The sequence below is a fragment of the Tachypleus tridentatus genome, chromosome 4 (assembly GCF_004210375.1).
Source record: "Tachypleus tridentatus isolate NWPU-2018 chromosome 4, ASM421037v1, whole genome shotgun sequence".
Classification (NCBI taxonomy): Eukaryota; Metazoa; Arthropoda; class Merostomata; order Xiphosura; family Limulidae; genus Tachypleus; species Tachypleus tridentatus.
This window is the reverse complement of record NC_134828.1, coordinates 100912729-100934396: the sequence shown is the minus strand read 5'-3', so window position 1 is coordinate 100934396 and position 21668 is coordinate 100912729. Positions and strand designations below refer to the sequence as shown.

The following is a 21668-nucleotide window of genomic DNA, read 5'->3' as shown; positions in this document are numbered from 1 at the left end:
TGAGTAATTATGCAAGCGGTGAGATAACACTAGTCAGTGTTATTGTTCACATCAGCTGAGTGACAATGGTTAGTTTTCGAATTTCGCGCAAAGCTACACCATGGCTATCTGCACGAGCCGTCCCTAATTTAACAGTGTAAGATTAGAGGGAAGACAGGTAGTCATCACCACCCACCGCCAACTTTTGGGCTATTCTTTTATCGACGAATAGTGGGTTTGACCTACATTATAACACCCCCACGGTTGAAAGGGCGAGCATGTTTGGTATGACGGGGATTCGAAACTGCGACCCTCGGATTACGAATCGAGTTCCTTAACCAACTAGCCACGCGCCCCTCCGGTAGGACAACGAAAGTGTACAGACTTACAATGATAAAATTTGGGACTTGATTCTCGTTATGGGTAAAACATATAACACAATGTAGCTCTTCTTTAAAAAACAGACTATTCACTGTAATTTTGCGGTTCTCGTAACTACCAAGATGTGCGCCAGAGCACTATCGTCTAAACACACACCAAATCCATGTTAACTGAACTGTTACGAACAAGAACACTGATGCGAGACATCATCGCTTCTATAGTTACTCAGGTCCGGCATGGCCAGGTGGTAAGGGCGCTGGACTCGTAATCTGAGGGTCGCGGGTTCGAATCCCCATCACACCAAATATGCTCGCCCTTTCAGCCGTGGGGACGTTACAATGGTGAAACAGTAGCCCAAGAGTTGGCGGTGGATGGTGATGACTAGCTACCTTCCCTCTAGTCTTACACTGCTAAATTAGGGACGGCTAGCGCAGATAGCCCTCGTGTAGCTTTGTGCAAAAGTCAAAACAAACCAAACCGAATCTACCGGGGACTACAATGAATAGTGTTATTCTTCACGACTTTTAAGTTGCTATGGAAACAGTGAAAATGTAAAGTTGAAAACAGAATGTCGACACTTCACTGTATCGTTCAAACGTTTGATCTTACCTTTGCCAGACTGCGTTGTTTCTAAATGTTTAGACCGCCAGTGGGACAGCGGTAGATCGAAGGAGTTACAACGCTAAAATTTGGGATTCGATTCCTTGCGGTTGATAAAGCAGATAGCCCAATGTGACTTTAACGCACACATATTTTCTCAATTCTATAAAAATAAAGTATTTTTGGAGAAACGTAAGGTTAGAAAATTTTATACACGACACTTTCAAAATACGATCGTGTACGATTGTTATGAATAATTAATTTAAATAACATTCTTGAAGAGCTTTATTTTGTCTTACAGAGAACATTCGGTTGGACAAGAATTTAGTGCATTAGAACATACTTAATTTGTGAGAGTTGTCGTAGATCAAAAGTTAGGAAGCAACAAGTGATGCAAATGGGAAGTTGTTCAATATTATACTTATATCCTTGAAGAGAGACCTGGTTCTTCTTTAAAACAATCATAAAGTCAGGAAGATGTATAGAACTGTGCAGTTGAGTAAAGTGAGAAAAGATGAAAATTTTACAATTCTGTAGAAAACTACACAGCTCGGTGAGGTGTGGCAAGCTGTACAAGTAGGTGAGGTGTGGCAAGCTGTACAAGTAGGTAAGGTGTATGAAGCTGTACAACCGGGTAAAGTGTATGAAGCTGTACAGCTGCTGGGTAAGCTGGGCGGTAAGGTGTGAACGCTGTAAGGTGCATGAAGCTGTATAACCGGCAAAGTGTATGGATCGTACAGCTGTGTAGGGCGTGAAAAGCTGTGTAGGGCGTAAGCTGTAGATATGGTGTATGGAGCTGTACAGCTGTGTAGGGCGTGAAAAGCTGTATAAGCTAGATGTATGGCTGTACAGTATGGGGCGTGAAAAGCTGTACAGCTATGTGGAGCTGTACAGCTGTGTAGGGCGTGGAACGCTGTACAAGTAGATAAGGTGTATGGAGCTGTACAGCTGTGTAGGGCGTGAAAAGCTGTACAAGCTGTGTACAGCTGTGTAGGGCGAATGGTGCTGTATAGCTGTGTAGGGCGTATGGTAGATATGGTGTATGGAGCTGTACAGCTGTGTAGGGCGTGAAAAGCTGTATAAGTAGATATGGTGTATGGAGCTGTACAGCTGTGTAGGGCGTGAAAAGCTGTATAAGTAGATATGGTGTATGGAGCTGTACAGCTGTGTAGGGCGTGAAAAGCTGTATAAGTAGATATGGTGTATGGAGCTGTACAGCTGGGTAATGTGTATGAAGTTGTGTAGCTGGGTAGAGTGGGTGTTGGATACTTGCATATTATACTTACTGGTTTCACTGAACAAGTTTTATTTTTCAAGTTATATAAATATATTTAACAAGTAGTGTGCTCCATTAGTACAATAACAACCAAACATGATGCTCTAAAACAATTATGCCATAACTTTTTTTAAAATTTCGTTGTGAAAAATGATTGTTTAGTAAATTCTGCATTGGGCATAAGAATCCAGTGAGTATTTCAATGTAAAAGGCACCATATTTTTGGCAGGTGATGGATAGCGAATATTCTGCTCCGTCTTACTGCAATAAAAATATCACATTCACGACTATGGTTAATTATTTTTTTGGAATTTCGCGCAAAGCTACTCGAGGGCTATCTGCGCTAGCCGTCCCTAATTTTGCAGTGTAAGACTAGAGGGAAGGCAACTAGTTATCACCACTCACCGCCAACTCTTGGGCTACTCTTTTACCAACGAATAGTGGATTCACCTTCACAATATAACGCCTCTAAGGCTGAAAGGGCGAGAATGTTTGGTGCAACGGAGATTCGAATCGCGACCCTCAGATCACGAATCGAACGCCTTAACCTACCTGGCTTACATTTCGGAAAATACTATACTTTAAAACCGTTTAGAAATCACAAGTAATTTTCTGTTCAGGAAAATCAATATATTTAATATTCAAGTACCCTAAGTTCGTTTATCAGGCAATAAGTACATCATGACCACTTGTACAACTTCCCACACTCTCTCCAACCATCCGGTTCAGCTTGACAACTTTCTATATGCTATCCAGTTATAAAGTTTCACACCCTTTTCTCAGTTGTGTAGCTTTCCACAATCTACCTCTTTGTACAACTTTCCATACCCTACACAATTGTACAGCTTTCCACAGCCTAACCACTGGATAATACGAGGACACAACGGGCTGCCAGTAAACGTTTTACACAACTTCACCATCAATATGTTTAGTATAGTTTGAAAGAGGAAACAAGTAACTGCTGAAGAGAGCTAAGCAATTCATCAAGAAGAATGAACAGTATAGTCTACCAAGAAACACGTGTCCGATATATAAGTATCTAACGTCTCTCAGTGGCTCAGCTGTATGTTGGCGGACTTACAACGCTAAATACTGGGTTTCGATATCCGTAGTGGGCAGAAAACAGATAGCCAATTGTGTAGCTTTGGGCTTAATTCAAAACAACAATAACAACATCAGATATATAAGTATCTAACTATGACAATATTCTTTAAGACAACTCGTGTTTTGGATTTTTAACGGGCTTCTTTCAACTCATGCATCAAAAACAAAGCTCTATGATCGTATTAAAACACTATCGCTCATACTTACTCTTTATTTCATTACTTTAATTCTGTTTCCTAGAAATTTGGAAGATCTTGTCATCTGGGTGAGGTACAAAAGAACGTTTCTCATATTACCCTAAAACTGTTAAAACTGATATCACAGCAAGTTCATTTTTAAAGCTGAATATAAAACATAAAAATGTGGGTTGCAAGTATCTGGTAATTCCGAAGTTTTGTTACAATCTAGAATATCTTCAAAAAATTATGGTTTAACCTTGCTGGTTGTTTTCTTCGTCAGTAATTCAAAAAGCATCCCACGTATAATTATATTACTAAGTTACACGAAAAATATATCTTTAGAAATAAAAATTCAAGTAAATAGTTCTGTTCTTCAGCTATAATTCATATGGCAAGAAGCGAAATTTACTATAGTTTTAAAATTAAACTACATCTAAAATTGTTTGTTTTTTGGAATTTCGCACAAAGCTACTCGAACGCTATCTGTGCTAGCCGTCCCTAATTTAGCAGTGTAAGACTAGAGGGAAGGCAGCTAGTCATCAACATCTACCGCCAACTCTTGGGCTACTCCTTTACCAAAGAACAGTGGGATTGACCGCCACATATAACGCCCTCACGGCTGGAAGGGCGAACATGTGTGCGACGGAGATTCGAACCTGCAACTCTCAGATTACGAGTCGAACGCCTTAACCCACCTGACCATACCGGGCCTATGTCGAAAAAGTACAAGTAAAAACTGTTAATATTGTAAATATACACATCACTCTTTCTTTCCTTATTTTCTATATTTAGGAGCGTCTTTCTATTTTAGAGTTAAAAAATGTAATTTCATTTGTGAGTTGGGAGGCAAGCTATTATAATTCAACTTGACATCTTTTCTTGAATAGGGAAATATGATATGACAGGCTTGATGCTGAAGTGGCGACTGGAAGACCAAAAAAAACATTGTCTCATCATTCCTGAATTAACTCTTCCAGAACATTCTTTGGACAAGGATAGCGTCATGTGTAATGAAAATAATAAGAACTATGATACAGCGGGTATTTTTTGATATCTATAAACTAATATTAATGCAATATTAATATTAATGTTTACACATAGGTGTCGTGTTATGCAATTCGTATAAAGTGTCTAAAACTCGAGAACCTTATTACGCATTTTGTAAAAAATTAAAATTATGTAATTTTTTCACTCTATCTACATTTGAAATTCTAAGAAATCAGAAATATGTTTTATCTCAAGCTTTAATATGTCAATTTTCTTTTCAACTACTAAAGATTTGTTGTCACCGGTTCTTGCTTTTTGTAATATATATCTATATATTTGTTTTATTACACGATTTGCTAACTCATGATATTTAATTTTTTTATTTTCCATGCATGACTTATGCTAGTTCTAAAGAACTCACGAATATTTTATTTACAAGTTATTTCGTATAATATTTCATTCACTTGTGCTTATTCTATCTCTATGCAATTTCCATCCATGAGTATTTTTAAGAGAAAAATACCAATGTAGAGTTGTAAGCGTTAACAGTTTGTGTACTTAATAATGCTTAAGATGATTTTTGCTTTATATTATTATACGTTGTATTAAACTTGTATGAAGATTTATTAACCTTGAAGTTGTCGACTTGTTTACATACCGTTCACTAGATATGTGGGTCCAAGTAGTGCAGCATATTGAGTAATTTCAATCTTTTACTTGTCACAAAACTCAGTAAAAGAATGAACTAAACGTGATTGGGTAAAATAATCAGTTTTTTTTTATGTAAAATGTGTTGTGAACCCAGTAACCATTAATGGGATTTACTGTAATATCTTTTGGTAAGTAATTAGGCAAGGCCCTTCATCCGTGGGGGCGTTATAATGTGCGGTCAATCCACTATTAGATGGTAAAAGAGTAGTCCAAGAGTTGGCGGTGGGTGGTGATGACTAACTGCCTTCCCATTAGTCTTACACTGGTAAATCTGGGACGGCTTGTGCAGATAGCTTTCGTGTAGCTTTACGCGAAATTTAAACCAAACTTATTAGGCAAACAGTCTACAAAAAGATGATTAAATTTGAGTTCAGGATCCTCAATCATATTTCTAGAGTTAAGAATGTTTCAGGAATATTATTCTATTTGATAATTCCATACACGCTCATAGATTTTGTTTATATTATTTAAACCCACAGTATACCAGCGGTAATTCTAAAGGCTTATAACTCTATAAAAGCCGGGCACAACACAGATTGCACATTGTATAACATTGTGCTTAACAATAACAAATACACATTATTCAGTTAATACACTTGTTCCTTATGGTACATTTCATGTGTTATGTCACCTCTGGGTTGATCAATCATCTTGTAAATAATACTGATCTCTCTCTTTAGTTATTAAAAATCAGATAAAGAAACATAAACATCTCGTGTTTTCATTTCTTACCATTTGTTTAATATCACATAATAAGTATTACTATTTACTATTTTTTAGTGCTGGATCAGAAGCAACATTGTTTACCATTTGTTTAATGTCAGATCAGAAGTATCATTGTTTATTATTTGTTTAATGTCAGATCAGAAGTATCATTGTTTATTATTTGTTTAATGTCAGATCAAAACCATCATTGCGATACGTTTCTGAAGCGCTGTATGAACATATTGATTGTGAAATTTACATCAGAAGTTTATAACAGGGTTTTTACTGTAGTAAAAAGAGTAACTACTGTATTTAACTATGGCATGTGTAGCATTGTATTCAAGTCGGTTAAAAGTGTCGCACCTGATAAAACTTTAAAATTACATAATTATTCGAATCCTGTGAAAATGTGTTTGATCCATTAGCTTTTCAGTAACAAAAATATGTACGAGAAATATATTCGCGAAGTTTCACTGAGGAAGTCCATCTTTACCTAATTTAAACTTTGGTAAGTATGGTTCATTTGTTGAATAGTTCCACAGTGTGTGGTATGATTTCTAGTGATGCCCAAAAGAGACTCAATTCTATTTTAGTAAACTCTACTCTATTCTGAGACCCGGCATGGCCAGGTGGGTTAAGGCGTTCGACTCGTAATCTGAGGGCCGTGGGTTCGAATCCCTGTCACACCAAACATGTTCGCCCTTTCAGCAGTGGGGGCGTTATAAGGTTGCGGTCAATCCGACTCTTCGTTGGTAAAAGAGTAGCCCAAGAGTTGCCGCCGGGTGGTGATGACTAGCTGTCTTCCCTCTAGTCTTACACTTCTAAATTATGGACGGCTAGCACAGATAGCCCTTGAGTAGCTTTGTGCGAAATTCAAAAATAAACAAACTCTTTTCTATTTCAATAAGCACTACTTTTCAATAATAGAAGCGACAGATGGTAGTTGAGATGGATACGTACACACTGTTTTTCATATATAAAAATAATTTAGGTTAATTTTCGTTTATTATTTTCTTACTTAAAATAACTGTTTGACGTCAAACAATTGTCCGTACACGTAAGCCATTTCTCATATCTTGTATAACCAGGAGGATACAGTGGCTTGGTAGCGACATTCAGCCTACGCCGAGAGTTCAGCTATTATATGATTGAAGTTTATGTTCCCATCATGCTGTTGGTCATAGTATCTTGGATATCATTCTGGTTGGATGTCCATGCTGTCCCTGCTCGTGTAGCTCTCGGAATCACCACCATTTTAACAGTCATCACTAATTCTAGAGGGGTCAAGGACTCCATTCCAAGGGTAAGAGGTCTAGTAATTGACCTTTCATGTATCATTTGTACTTCGGCTAGTACAAATAACAGAAGCTTAGGTAGATCTTCAGGTAATTTTTAAAGTTATAATTAGCTAGGTTATGTCTGTTATAGTACAGATAAGAAAGAGCAATCATTGACATTACGTTAAAATACACAATTATTAGTTAAAGTATATGAATATTATTACATGTAATAATCTATAGAATACATTTACTTTTACATGGCTAAAGACGAATTTATCCAAGAAGATACTAGATTTTGAGTGTATAATGTTTCGTTTACAAATAATGTACAAGTATTTGAACGATTTCTACCAAATTGGATTTAACTTCCTAATGTTTGAAAATTACACATTAATAATTCAAATTGGAACTGTTACCTAGCGCCTTATATCAAAAAGTAATCTCCAAAATTAAACTCCGACGACTAAACATTTGTTTTATTATCTCACCTGAAAGGAAAAAAGGTTAATCATAAATTAAGTAAATTAACATTACAAGTTAATTATAGTGTTATAAACTGAATACTAGGTCAACCAAACTATGACAACTTAATTGTAGTGTTATAAACTGAAGACTAAGTCAACCAAGCTATGACGAATAAGCTTTAACATTTCTAGTAGATTTAGTAGCTTAATAGCCGAAACATAAATAAAAACTAGTTAGAATTTACTATAAGATAATAAAATAATAACTAAATAATAATGAGACTTGCGTAGTTCTATGACAACGTTGTCCAAAGTAACTTTGCCGTTTCTTTTTATTAGTTTAAGACTTCCCTTTAATTACAAAAAGGGTTAGAAATTATGTCGAATAATTAAATAATACAATGCTACGTATACGGTTTTCGAGTTGTCCTTTCATCATCTGTATTTATACAGAACTTGAAGAACTTGTATTATTAGTATCTTTAATTTATTATTTTAAATTATTTTTCGGACAAGGTATCTACGTAAATATAACAGTGCTGTCTGTTGCATGCCCATATACCTACTTTTCAGTTTTGTATTTTGAAGTTTTCATGGGCGTTTTGCAATTGTGTCCACTATTTTACCCTCTGATGGTGGGTCATCGTCAAATTTAGAATGAAGGTTTATTGAATTATTGCGGTTTTTACATAATGTATTTTGGAGTTTTAATGGGTATTCTCCGTGTTGTTGTTGTTTTACAATTATGTATAACAGAAGCAACTTTTCACTTCCAAAGATAGCCTTTTATTAATCATGAACTTGTGAAACTATCATCCAGAGAACTGGTACTCCAACTCGTTTAAAATTATATAGCATTTTTCTCTCTTCATCAGAACTGTACAATTCGGCGAAAAAGAAATATGAATATGAACTTATATTCGATTTGAATTCGTCAATGATTAAATGATATGTGAAGCTCTCTAAACCAATATAATTCAGAGACAAATGGTGAATTAAATAGATGGACTTACCACTGAGATATACAAGATTTGGGGAGTGCACACCTCATCAGTAATCCTGAACAAGAGGGAATCGAAAATAGGCTTTATGTTTTTCTCTTCGAAATTATAGTTTTGTTGAAGATCAGAACACGCTATATTAACATGACAATTATCAATCGAATATGGTAGATTAATTAAGTTAATTACTGGGAGCATTACAGACTGTATAGTATCCACTAAATTAGTCAAACTATAACATTATCACTTTTACAAATGTCAGAGTCTTTTAGCTATTTTACGTAAACGAACATTTACAGGTCTCGTACATCAAAGCCGTAGATGTGTGGAACCTAGGTTGTACTTTGTTGGTTTTCTGTGCCTTCTTGGAGTTTCCTTTGGTAAACTTCATCGCCAGAAAGGCGAGGATGAAGGCGGTGACAGAAATAGCACAAGGTGGCAACAACAAAGAGCATCTTCAGAAAGACGTTGATATCAATCGAACTTTTCAGGTATGGGATATCACTGATGTATTTGGTCACCTTATATAAATGTTGTTTAGTCCTGAGTGATGTACTGCCCCTCGCTATTTTACTATTCAGTTGGATCTCGTTTGTTAGCCAGTAGCTTACAGAATGACTTTGAGGTTTATGGGTTGTTTTTTTTTCAAGTACAAATATTTAGCTCATAACTTCGTTTTCTTGACAGATTTGAAATCTGTTTCTAGTTTTGGACTCAGAAAGTCAAACACTTTCGGTTGATGTCCTTGACTTTGCCCAATATCTCATAAATTAATTTACTCCATTGCTGCTTAAGATAATTTCAATTTGAGGGTAGGCATGTAGAGATCCTTATGAATATAAAATCAAATATGGCGCATAAAAGTATAGCTGAAAAAGAAAAACAGTTTCGAAAGTTAATGTATTCTTATTCCGCCTAAATTAATTCAAGTGCCATGGCTATTGAGAATTCCCTCTTGTCTTTAGCCGTGGCATAGTAGCTCATAGAATGGCTCTCACTTCTTTTCAAGTAAAAACTTTTATCTCATATCTTCATCACTTGACCGATTTGAGATCTAACTACAGCCGCGAGTATTGAAGATTCCATTGTTTTTACTTTTCTGAGTCTTTTGTTTTTGCATTTTTTTGTATCCATTTTTTTGCATAATGACGCAGTAATACTGCTTTGGTGGCTTTAAGCTTAATCTTGATCTGAACTACTTTACTTCCCAGCCAAGTGATTAGAGCACTTGACTTGTAGTCTGAATGTTGCGGGTTCGAGGCCCCATCACACCAAATATGCTCACCTTTCCTGCTATGGGACTGTTTTCATATGACGGTCAATCCCACTATTCGTTAAGAAAAAATAAGCACAAGAATTGCTAAATTAGGGACGTCTAGCGAAGGTAGCCTGCGCGAAATTCAAAATGAAACAAGTCAAATCAAACTTTTACCTCCATCATAACCAGAAGATCAGTATCCTAACCTTTTCTTTTAAAAGAACTTCTTTTGCGACTTTAGACGTATAGTTAGGGTTATTACTACCTGGAAAATACATTATTTCACAACCATTGAACTCCTTACCTATTAGAATCGTTTTGTGCTTTAAAAACAGCTGTTAAAAAGTCACCATTTCATGATGATATATCTGACTAACAGTTTAAGTAGGTAAACAATCATATAGAAAATTGTACATGCAGCAGAATGTTCTTTTTCCAGCTTTCGCCAACGATAGGCTTTACTATCTGAGCATTACAAAACTCCACTTTCATCTTATCAGTAAATAACAGTTTATTCCAACAGGTGTGTTGACGTATTCTCATCTAAACCATAAATGTTTTAGGTTATTTATTGTATTAAGAGACAAAGAAATTCTATTTTGTACATTCTCTTTCTAATAGACATACACCCTTGTGCAAATTAATTGAAACAAGACGGAAAATTACGATTTTTAAATTTTTGCGTTTTATTTCTGAGAATCCAAAAATTACTTACAAATTAATTCATGATATGACCGCCTTCATTTTTCAGAAGATCATTAATCCGCTTTGGTATAGTGTCCACGAGTTGACTGCAATCTTTACTAATTTTTGTATCGCGGTACCACACCTTAATTATGTCCTCAATTAGCTTATCTTTCGTAGTACAGTCTTTTCCCCGAAGCCTTTCTTTACAAATCACCCAAAGATTTTAAATAGGATTTATGTCCGGAGAGTTTCCAGGCCAGTCCAGCACCTTTATTCGCGTTGTAGTTATAAAATTCTTCACAAGTTTCGATGTGTGGCACGAAGCCAGATCTTGCTGAAAAATGCCAGATCCATCTGGAAATCTCTTTTTTAATTCTGGAACGACTCTTCTCTGCAAAACTTCGATGTATTGTGGTCCTCGCATCATACATTTTACGATATGTAAGCCTCCGACGCCATAGTAGCTGAAAAAGCCCCAAAACATCTTCTTCAAGGGATGTTTTACGAACTGATTGATGTGAGATTCTCGAAGTTTCTCACCTGGAGATCTGCAAACATGCAGACTTCTTTGACCCTGTATGAATAAATGAGTCTCGTCACTGAATAACACCTTCCTCCATTGTTCTTGCGTCCAGTTCTTGTATTTCAGACCCCATTGATACCGTTTTTTCTTCATTGAGTTGGTAAAAAGTTGTTTTTTGACTGGTCTCCTTGCCCTTCTCACGCAATTTCGAATGACGTAATATTCCTCAAAATTTTGTCATATATCCCAAAAATAGATCGACCGTACTGCAAAACACAGCTAATGACGCCGAATGTGTGAAAAAAATGACTATTACAGGAAATCAGTGGGTCCAGCGATCCTACACCGACCGCCATGCTGAAAATATTGTAAAATGACCATTTGTTTCAATCAATTTGCACAAGGGTATAGAACTCACATTTTCTGCGTTTGTGTTTTATTCACGTTATTTGCTAATATCAGTGGCTGTCCTCCTTAACCCCTTTCGTAAGCAGGCGGTCAGGTCTTTTACCTGTCATTTTGTTTTGGCATACCAGGTGTTTCTTTACTTTACGAACTATCAACCTACTAGTTTAAAGTGTCTTTACTACTTATAGAACAGTGAATTGTTCCAGCTTAAAAATGTATTAGTTTTAAAGTTTTTTTTTCTCTGTCACACTCTTCCTAAATTCCCAAATAATTTTTTTTTTCAACCATGGTTGTTACTGGTTGTTACATTGGGCTATGTGCTGAGTCCACCAAGATTGTTACACTTGTGAGAAATTATGTGCTGAGTCCACCAAGGTTGTTACACTTGTGAGAAATAAGTAGTATATATACAAGACAGTCAGTTGTTTTCGAAGCAAAGTTAATTACTAAATATTTTCTACAGACGGAGTCATTAATAGCTATTTTTCAGTTGAATAAATGCTTTACTTTCTCTTTAATATCGATATAACATTATAAGAAACGAGTCGTTTTATGATACTTCTCTATTTGGTTTTGAAAACCTTTTTTTTTTAAATTTACGATTGATTATTGGCAATCAAACTTTTAAGTTATATAAGTTAGAAATTTGGCCATTTACTGATTATTGAGGCAATGTACCCCTATGCTATGCTATCTTGTTTCTTGTAACAAGTAAACATATGTATATATTAAAAAGTTAATTAATTAAGTTTCACGAATAATTGTCGAAGTAATAGCAGTTTAGTTGGAACTGTGAAATAACACACCCTAAAAGAGATAAGTTGTTGATTTCTAGTGCAGAGTTACACGATGGACTATCTACAAGATAGGTGGATCTGTACCTAATATTTAAAGCAATTATATAACAACATATATATATATATATATTATGTTACGTTCTATAATTTATTTCAAACGACTCTCCAATTTATAATGTTACGTGTTACAATTTCGAGCTGCCTGAAACCGAGTTAAATGTAATTCAAATTTAGAAGTCAATTAAAAGTGAGGATATATCGAAGTTTTGATATTTGCCAACAAGGTTGATACACACAGTTTTCTTTCGTAACACAAAGTTATTTTAAAATACTAACAATAATACAATTTGTAGGAATGGTTATTACAAATAATGATTTATATACAAAAGCTTTACAAACGTACCAACGATACTGAGTTTTTTACCAGGTCTGGGACTGAATACTTTATTGATGGTTAGAATAAATTTCGAGTTGATTTCGATACAATTCACTTTACGGTTAGCTATCTCTCTCTCTCTCTCTATTTCTCTGATCATACGTGAAATTTCCACAGCCGAAGTTATACAATGGTTTCACAGGAATACTAATGTTAGTAGTTAATCCGCTAAAGTTACATGGTTTGTAATTTTCGAAATCTACAAAAGTTACTGATCAAATATCTGTAGTTTCCAAATTAATACGTGTATATTACAATTACAGTTTCCGAGGCTTATAATATACAAACTGTAGCAAACGAACAATATATACTGTCTATTCGCGTGCTGTGATGGTTATCTTTTATAATCGTTAGGCGAGATTCTCAAAATTTTATTGGCAACAACAGTATTGACGATACGCAAATGCTTTCGTAAAACATAAGTTGTTGATTCTTACACTCGAGAATCTTCTACAAATTTAGTGAATAGGCGGATATTTCACAATACATATTTAACAATATAAGTTACATGCATTTATAAATATATATTTAACCGATACAAATATCGAAATTAAAATAAATATATAATAGTCATTCTTTTACAATTATAAACTCAGAGACGTCTATTGGCGATAAACAATCTGATAGACTATATCTTTAGAACAATTTATGTGGTAGTACCAAGATTATTTACATTCATTAAAAACACGTTGTAATAAAATCATACAATGAATACGAGGTTTGATTATATTGGTGAGAATGTATTATCCTAGGATCATATACTGATATGAAAGAAATAAAGGTCGTGTTTCACAACTGGTCATGGTCCGGCATAGCCAGCTGGATTAAGGTCTGCGACTCTGAGGATCGCGGGCTCGCATCCCTGTCGCACCAAACATGCTCGCTTTTGAGCCGTGAGGGCGTTATAATGTGACGGTCAATCCCGCTATTCGTTGTTAAAAGAGTAGCCCAAAAGTTGGCGGTGGGTGGTGATGACTAGCTGTCTTCCCTCTAGTCTTACACTGCTAAATTAGGGACGGCTAGCGCAGATAGCCCTTGAGTAGCTTTGCGCAAAATTCAAAAACAAAACTAGTCATGTTCAACACTATACGAAATAAAATAAGACACCAAATCCGACAACAAAAGCAAGACAGTTGGGACATTTTCTGCTCACAATTAAATCACAAAACAGATCCAAAACAATTCTGGACACACTTGAAAAGATATACTAACACAGGAAGAACAAACAAAGAGTACCTACCACTCGAATTACATGGCTAAACAGCTTACACTAACATAGAAAAACCAGAGATTTTTAAAGACTACCTACAAAACACATCACGAACCAGACATGAACAGATACTTCTATAATAAAGTCAATAACTTTGTTGAACATAAAAAAACCATATACATGCCAAAATTCTCAGTAAACATATTAATAAAACCAGAGAAAACTATAGACTGGAGCACTCATCAACTAATAAAAGTACTAACAGCTATCAAAAACACAAAAAACGAAGCTCCTGGAGAAAATGATATCCAAGCTATCCTCCTAAAACATGGTACTCAAAAATTATATGAACACCTAACAGCCTTATTTAATTTGTCATTATAAGCCGGATATATCCCTGTTTCGTGGAAGGAAGCGGTAATATTAATGTTCCAGAAAGAAGGAAAGCCAGCGAATAAACCAAATAACTACCGTCCAATTAGCCTAACCAGTTGTATCGGCAAAATTTTAAAAAGAATATTTAGTAATCTTTTATCTATATACTTAGAAGTCAACTCAAAATTACCCGAAATTCAAAACGGATTTAGAAAATACAGACAAACTACAGATCACCTAATTCGACTAACAGAATCAATTACAGACAGCTTCAATAAAAATGAATGCACTGTAGCTTGCTTTCTCGATATTGAGAAAGCATTTGACACAGTGTGGCATAACGGATTACGTCATTGGTTAAAGGAAATGGCTTTATCTCAGGAAGTTATTCGCTGGCTATCCAACTTCCTGGAAAACAGAAAGTGTAAAGTAGATGTGAATGGGGCCCATTCAGGGTCCTTTTCACCCGAGGCAGGAGTCCCGCAGGAAGGGCTAGTTAGCCCTATCTTATTTATCATATATGTGAGTAATATGCCACTGTCGAACCTAAATTTAGGTTTTGCATCACAATTTGCTGACGATGTAGCCGTCTGGAAAATTGCCCCCACTCCTTCAATAGCAGCAACAAACCTCCAACCAGTCCTGAATAATTTAAAAGAATACTGCCAGAAATACAGAATAAAAATAAATATTCCGAAAACCCAAGTAATACTATTCAGCAGATTAAATAAGCTGAAAAAAAATCCACCAAAGTTATGCATGAACGGTTCACTTTTACTGACTGCTACTTCTGCTAAATTTTTAGGATTGACTTATGATACAAAATTAACGTGGATACAGCATACTAACAATCTACTCACTAGAATCTGGAAAAGAGCAAATTATGCAAGAAATCTTTCATGTAAAAATCAAGGTACATTACCTGATAATATAATAAAAATTTACAAAACATATACTAGACCTATAATAGAATACGCATTTCCTGCCTGGATAAACATAACACAAAAACAATAACAAAAACTACAAAACATACAAAATTCAATCTTAACTTCAGCCTGTAACGTACAACGCAGTGCTTCATCCATATTTATGCACAAGTATGCAAACATAGAGTCAATATCTGTAAGACTCTTACATAATGCACTAAATTATTTCAACAAGAACTGGCATAAAAGTGGTTTAATTTGTGATCTCGACAGATACTACGTACATGATGAAAATAGTCCTAAGTATCTCTCTCGTATAATATAAATCAAGCTGGCTACCATCCACCAAACGCTTAAAACTAGTATTATTTCTTTTTTTTTTTTTTCTCTCTTTTCCTTTCTTTTTATTTATTTGCTTATTATTATTACTATTTTATTTTTTCGATAAATATGTATGGAAAAGGAAATATATATATATATATATGAATATTTAACGAATACCTAGTACTTTTACATTCTACTTTGCAATACATATACATACATTTATGCTAACCTACACCACTATATATATTACAGTAGAACTAAGTAGTTAACTGAGTTATACCTGAAGAAGAGCATTGCCTGAAACGTTTTATCGTTTATCGACAATAGTATATATATTAAAATATCTTCAGGAGGTGGGCAAAAAAAAGTGGCCTCCCTTTGAAAATTTTTAATTTGTTATATATTTTATTAGGTAACAGAAAAATATGTAAAACTACATATTTTCAGAATGCACTCGACGAGATCCGTTCATATATGATCTTAAATCCTAATTCTAACACTGGCTTTCGTAAATACCTGAACTTTTCATAATTTTATTTAAATATTCTTATTTGTTTGTTTGTTTTAAATTTCGCACAAAGCTACTCAAGAGCTATCTGCGCTAGCCGTCCCTAATTTAGCAGTGTAAGACTAGAGGGAAGGCAGCTAGTCATCACCACCCACCGCCAACTCTTGGGCTACTCTTTAACCAACGAATAGTGGAATTGACCGCCACATTATAACGCCCCCACGGCTGAAAGGGCGAGTATGTTTGATGTGACAGGGATTCAAACCCGCAACCCTCGGATTGCGAGTCGAACGCCTTAACACGCTTGGCCATGCCGGGCTCATATATTCTCATAAAAGATGTTGTGCACGTGTAGCTTAGACCTTCCTATTCCAATGAGCCTACAAAATTATTAGACAAGTTTCTCTGCAATTGTGAAGCCATTAAAATATATCTTATACATAAGAAAACTCATGTTATAGAATGACCAGGTCAATCACCTGGTATCAATCGGTTTGAAAATTTATGGGTTGAGTTAAACCGATTAACAAAAGATCGCAAACAAAATACTGAAAGATGGCACTATGTCGGTCAGGAACATCTGTACAATCTCATTGAAAGTATGATATATCGATGTGAAGCATTTCTGAAATCCAATAAAATCCTGACTAAATACTAACTAGTGAAACTGTTTTTTGTTATTTCGAGTTTCATTTTTACGTTCGATAGGAATAAGATTCAGAAAAACTACAACAGGTGCACAACACTTTTTATGAGAAAATATAAATAAATTATGAAAATTCAGGTTTTTTTGAAACCTAGTGTTAAATTTAGGATATTGAAATCATATTTAAAAAAATATATCGTTTAATAAGTTCTAAAAACATATATATTTTTCTGTTATTTAATACAATATATAACAAATTAACAACATATTCTGAGGGCTAACACTTTCTTATCCATCTCCTATTTATCTCTGGAGATAATTTCGTGGTCATTTGACCTACAACATTATATTTTATTTCTTTCAACAATCACTATGCGTAATTTTCTATAGAATTAATTCTCGTTGTCTCGATCTTAGTTGTCAACTTTAAGTCATAGCGTGTAATGTCTGATAGCACTCCAGACAATTTTCGTTTTAACTTCAAGAATACGACTGGAAACGATAATATACTTTTAAAAATAATTTTAAGACTTATATGCATATAAATATATACGTACAAAACATTCACGTATGGTGTTAAACCTTTACTGTATTTCAACATGTACACATACAATCTAAGAATGCGAGGAAAATATACGATTAACCGATTATGTAAAAACGAATATTGATTACGTTTAATCTGGGAACACCAGTTTTAACAGTTGTGCTTCATACATATGACACCTGCAGTTGACTTTTACTCACCATAGTGAGATTAAATTTGACTTATGTGTGCAAATGACGATACTAATTTCTTATCTTGAATTATTCAGTTTAGATTATGTTTAGTATACTCTTTTGGATTATTCAGCATAAATTATGTTTGGTATACAATCTATTATTCCATTTACCATTTGTCATTGGGTTGTGCCAGTTTATGGTAACATCGCCTCTCATCAGTAGCTCTGACATATCGAGAGAGTAAAATAGGTTTTGTAAAACGGTGGGTTATATAACACATGTATGGTGTTATGAGTTGTACTTCCTTCATCACAGGGAATCTATATTTATGTTGTATTTAGAGATTTTATATTGCAATCCCTCATCATATATCACACATATAGTGTAAACTCCATCACTTTAATCTTCGCCTCCTACAAATTCATTATAATCTGTCATCGCTTCTACCTTATCATATCACTTGGTACAAATTCATTATAATCTGTCATCGCTTCTACCTTATCATATCACTTGGTACAAATTCATTATAATCTGTCATCGCTTCTACCTTATCATATCACATGGCAGAAGAAAAGGCGCAACTTTTTTCTTGTCCTCCATCATTTTGATGGAATATAATCACTTCTTAACAACTTAACTGATGACAGGTGGATTTTCCCGAATTAGGGCTAACTCAAAGTGGTCAATCAGATAACAGATTCAACTTCATACCAATTTTCAATTCCATTTCAGTATGTTTTGTTAAACTTCATGTAAGATCCTTCACGCTGTCTTCCGCTAGGTCAGCAGTAAGTATGTGGATTTACAACACTAAAATCAAGGACTCGATTCCCCTCGGTGGACACAGCAGATAGCTCGATATGACTTAGCTGTAAGAAAGAACAACACACACACAAATCCTTTACAATAGAGACATTTACGTCGAAGACTATAAATATTGTTGTGGTCACAGTGAGAGCCATTCTCGTTTCGCTGGTTTAGGATTTCTATTTAGACTTCTTTTTCCGAATAACGAAATACTTTTAAAATCACTTTTGCACTTTAGTATCAAATGTTATATATTTTCGTTCCTATTTGACTAAGTTAATTTATTTCGGTCATATATATATATTTGTATATATACAGTTAACATTAACATTCTGTAAATGTGAACAGAACCAGAGACTAAAGGCAAGTATTTTTGTGGTTGGAGAACAGGTATATTTGGTATTAAATTCACGATAGTCTACAAATAATGATAATGATAATAATAGTAATAGTAATAGGAAATCAGAAGATAAGAATAAGCTTGCCTGTACTAATAAGCTGAACAAATCAAACTAGTCCGAAAACCATATATTTGATAATATTTATATATGGATGGGTTTATTATCTGTTTCAGTTGGTTCATCAACGTAACTCAGCTGGACGACTGTCCAAACTAAATAAGACTTGTCCGATTCATAAAAACACTCTGAAGGTGCAAGATATTACAGATACGACAGAGGACGATGGCACCGACGACCATGACGGCGACGATTCGATAAACTTTTTCAGAATGCTACCTGTCGTCTCGGAAGAACTCGCCAGATCGATCGATCGTATTTGTCGGTTTTTGTTTCCTTCAATATTCTTACTTTTCAACATTATTTACTGGGTTACTTGGGTTCAACATTAATTATCGGTGGTAAGACATATGATTCATGAATACTGCTGTTATGAATACACGAGTTGTAAGAACACTAAAAGCTCAACTATTATCACCTTAATACACATTTTATAAGAACGTACATCAAACTGCAGTTCCAATAACAACAACTTTATTCCTTTAAAATAAAAGGATAAGTTGTGCGTGCCTACAACAAGTGCACCAAATTATCTTTCAGGCTTATTTAACAGCAGTTATTGTTTTTATAAACATTGTTGATGAAAGTTCAGTTTGTTTATAAGTATTAAACCTACTAAAAGGACGGTTTAATTTATTACAGGAATACATTGTAGTCCACACCATAAAACATGGCCTTTTGTAAAGGAGTGGTTAAATATAAGAGGTTTTCATGATGTCATCCGTGTTAGTATTTAAGTAGTAATTACATACTGGTATATGTTTATATTTCGGAACGCTGAACATAATCACAAAATCACAAGAAACCTGACATAATTTATTGAAAATTAAACTAATTTCTTTTCATTTCATACAAAATCATGTGCTGCTTTTGTGCTTCACAAGGTTTGTGTGTTTATTTCACGTGAAGAATACTATGCTATTTCAAACTTTGAATGTTTGTTCTCTTAAGTATAACACATAAGTCTAATTGAACAGTAAGAAAACAAGCGGTACTGTGCAACTGTACAGTGTATTTTATTACAATTTACAGCTTTTACAGTAAATAAGATTAGTTCTTGAAACCCAGTGGCACAGCAATATATTTGCGGACTCACACTGCTAGAAATCGGGTTTTGATACCCGTGTTGGGCAGAACACAGATAGCCCATTGTAAAGCTTTGTGCATAATTCGAAAGAAACAAAATATTAGTTTTCACTTTAAAAGCTGTAAATTGTAATAAAATATGCTTTATCAGTAATTAAACTCAAAATAAAACTGCAGAGTCCATTGTATTAATGTTAATAACAAATAATCTTGTAACCAAGATTAAAATGAATTTCATATTGCAAGACTGAGAATCAATTTGTTGATATATATATTTTTACAAATAATAATAATTATTATTTGATCTGTAGGACGTTATTGGTTTTTTTGGTTTTGGTTTTGAATTTCGCGCAGAGCTAGACGAGGGCTATCTGCGCTAGCTGTTCCTAATTTAGCAGTGTAAGACTAGAGGGAAGGCAGCTAGTCATCACCACGCACCGCCAACTCTTTTACCAACGAATAGTGGGATTGATCGTCATATTATAACGCCCTCACGGCTGAAAGGGCGAGCATGTTTAGTGGAACGGGGATATCGATTCGTAAATTTCAAAGAAAAGTTTCGTTAACTCATACTTTGTTTAGGCATAATTATTAGGCCTTAAATCTAAAACTGGTATGTTTGAGTAGTCCTAGTTCTGCTAAATTCAATAGGCCAGACCAAAAATCCTGTATGAACCCCACTATTCGTCGGTAAAAGAGTACCTCAAGAGTTGGCGGTGGGTGGTGATGACTAGCTGCCTTCCCTCTAGTCTTACACTGCTTTCTTTTAGTCTCACATTGCTAAATTAAGGACGACTAGTGCAGATAGCCCTCGTGTAGCTTTGTGCAAGATTAAAAAACAAACAAACAGTTAAACATTGGAGATTATGTCACTCACTTTGTCATATTCTATTCATATAAATAATAAACGTATTACGTGTGTATACATACGGAGTGTCTTTATACGACAGCTTAATTAAGCAGCAGCTAACAGCAGTAGTACAGCTGTTTTTTATTAAGCCTGCCATTTGGAGTGCCGCGACTCCTTTGATTACACTTTTAAGTCTTAGAAACACAGGAACTTTCATCAACTTTGGGTAACAAATATTCTTTGGTATTAAAAAATAGTATTTCCGTTACTGTTTGTTAAGTAATCATCATTGACTTTCAAATAATTATGTATTATAACAATTTGAAGCAACGTGTCTTTTTTATAAGATATCATCATAACTCATATATTCAACCTACTGTTTTATATTGTAGTGATTTCCCTTTTCTCTACCACTCAATAATCACCTCTAATACAAAATAATAGAGCATCATTTTTTCTTTTACTCATAACATTTTCGTGTTATTATAGTTTGAATTTCTAGGTTTTCACACTTGTTAAAGTAAAATACAAATGTGCAAATTAAAATAACAATATTAAATGCGTTATATATGTATATATATATGTATTCATATATGTTTGTTATAATAAAAGAAAAGCCGAAACAAGAATAAAATAAAAAAACGCTGCACTTATTGAAAGGATCCCAGGGTACAAGCTATAATGTGGGATATGAAGTGTAACCTAGGTTTTGGAGGTAACTGAGAAAGTAGGATCCACATTGTGGTGGGGATACACCATTTATCAGTCTTAGCCTCCATTTGCCAGTCTCACATAAAGAAATAAAATAAAGTAAAGGAGCAACAATAGAAATTAAAATAATAGATATAGAAATAGAAGTTAGGAGAGTGAGATGTGGGTGCTCAAGCCCACAACGCTCCACATCTATATCGCCCTTTACTGC

General features: G+C 34.7%; 1 protein-coding gene across 1 annotated transcript in view; it reads left to right on the top strand.

Annotated features, from left to right (window-relative positions):
* LOC143249772 (glycine receptor subunit alphaZ1-like) overlaps window positions 1–21439 on the top strand; it is a 90873-nt gene extending 69434 nt beyond the window's left edge. Inside the window, exons 6-9 of the mRNA XM_076500160.1 lie at window positions 4407–4559; window positions 7011–7225; window positions 8967–9158; window positions 18867–21439. Coding sequence (XP_076356275.1) covers window positions 4407–4559; window positions 7011–7225; window positions 8967–9158; window positions 18867–19142 — 836 coding nt within the window. The 3' untranslated portion in view covers window positions 19143–21439. The remainder of the gene's footprint in view (window positions 1–4406; window positions 4560–7010; window positions 7226–8966; window positions 9159–18866) is intronic.
* Window positions 21440–21668: the final 229 nt, after the last annotated feature.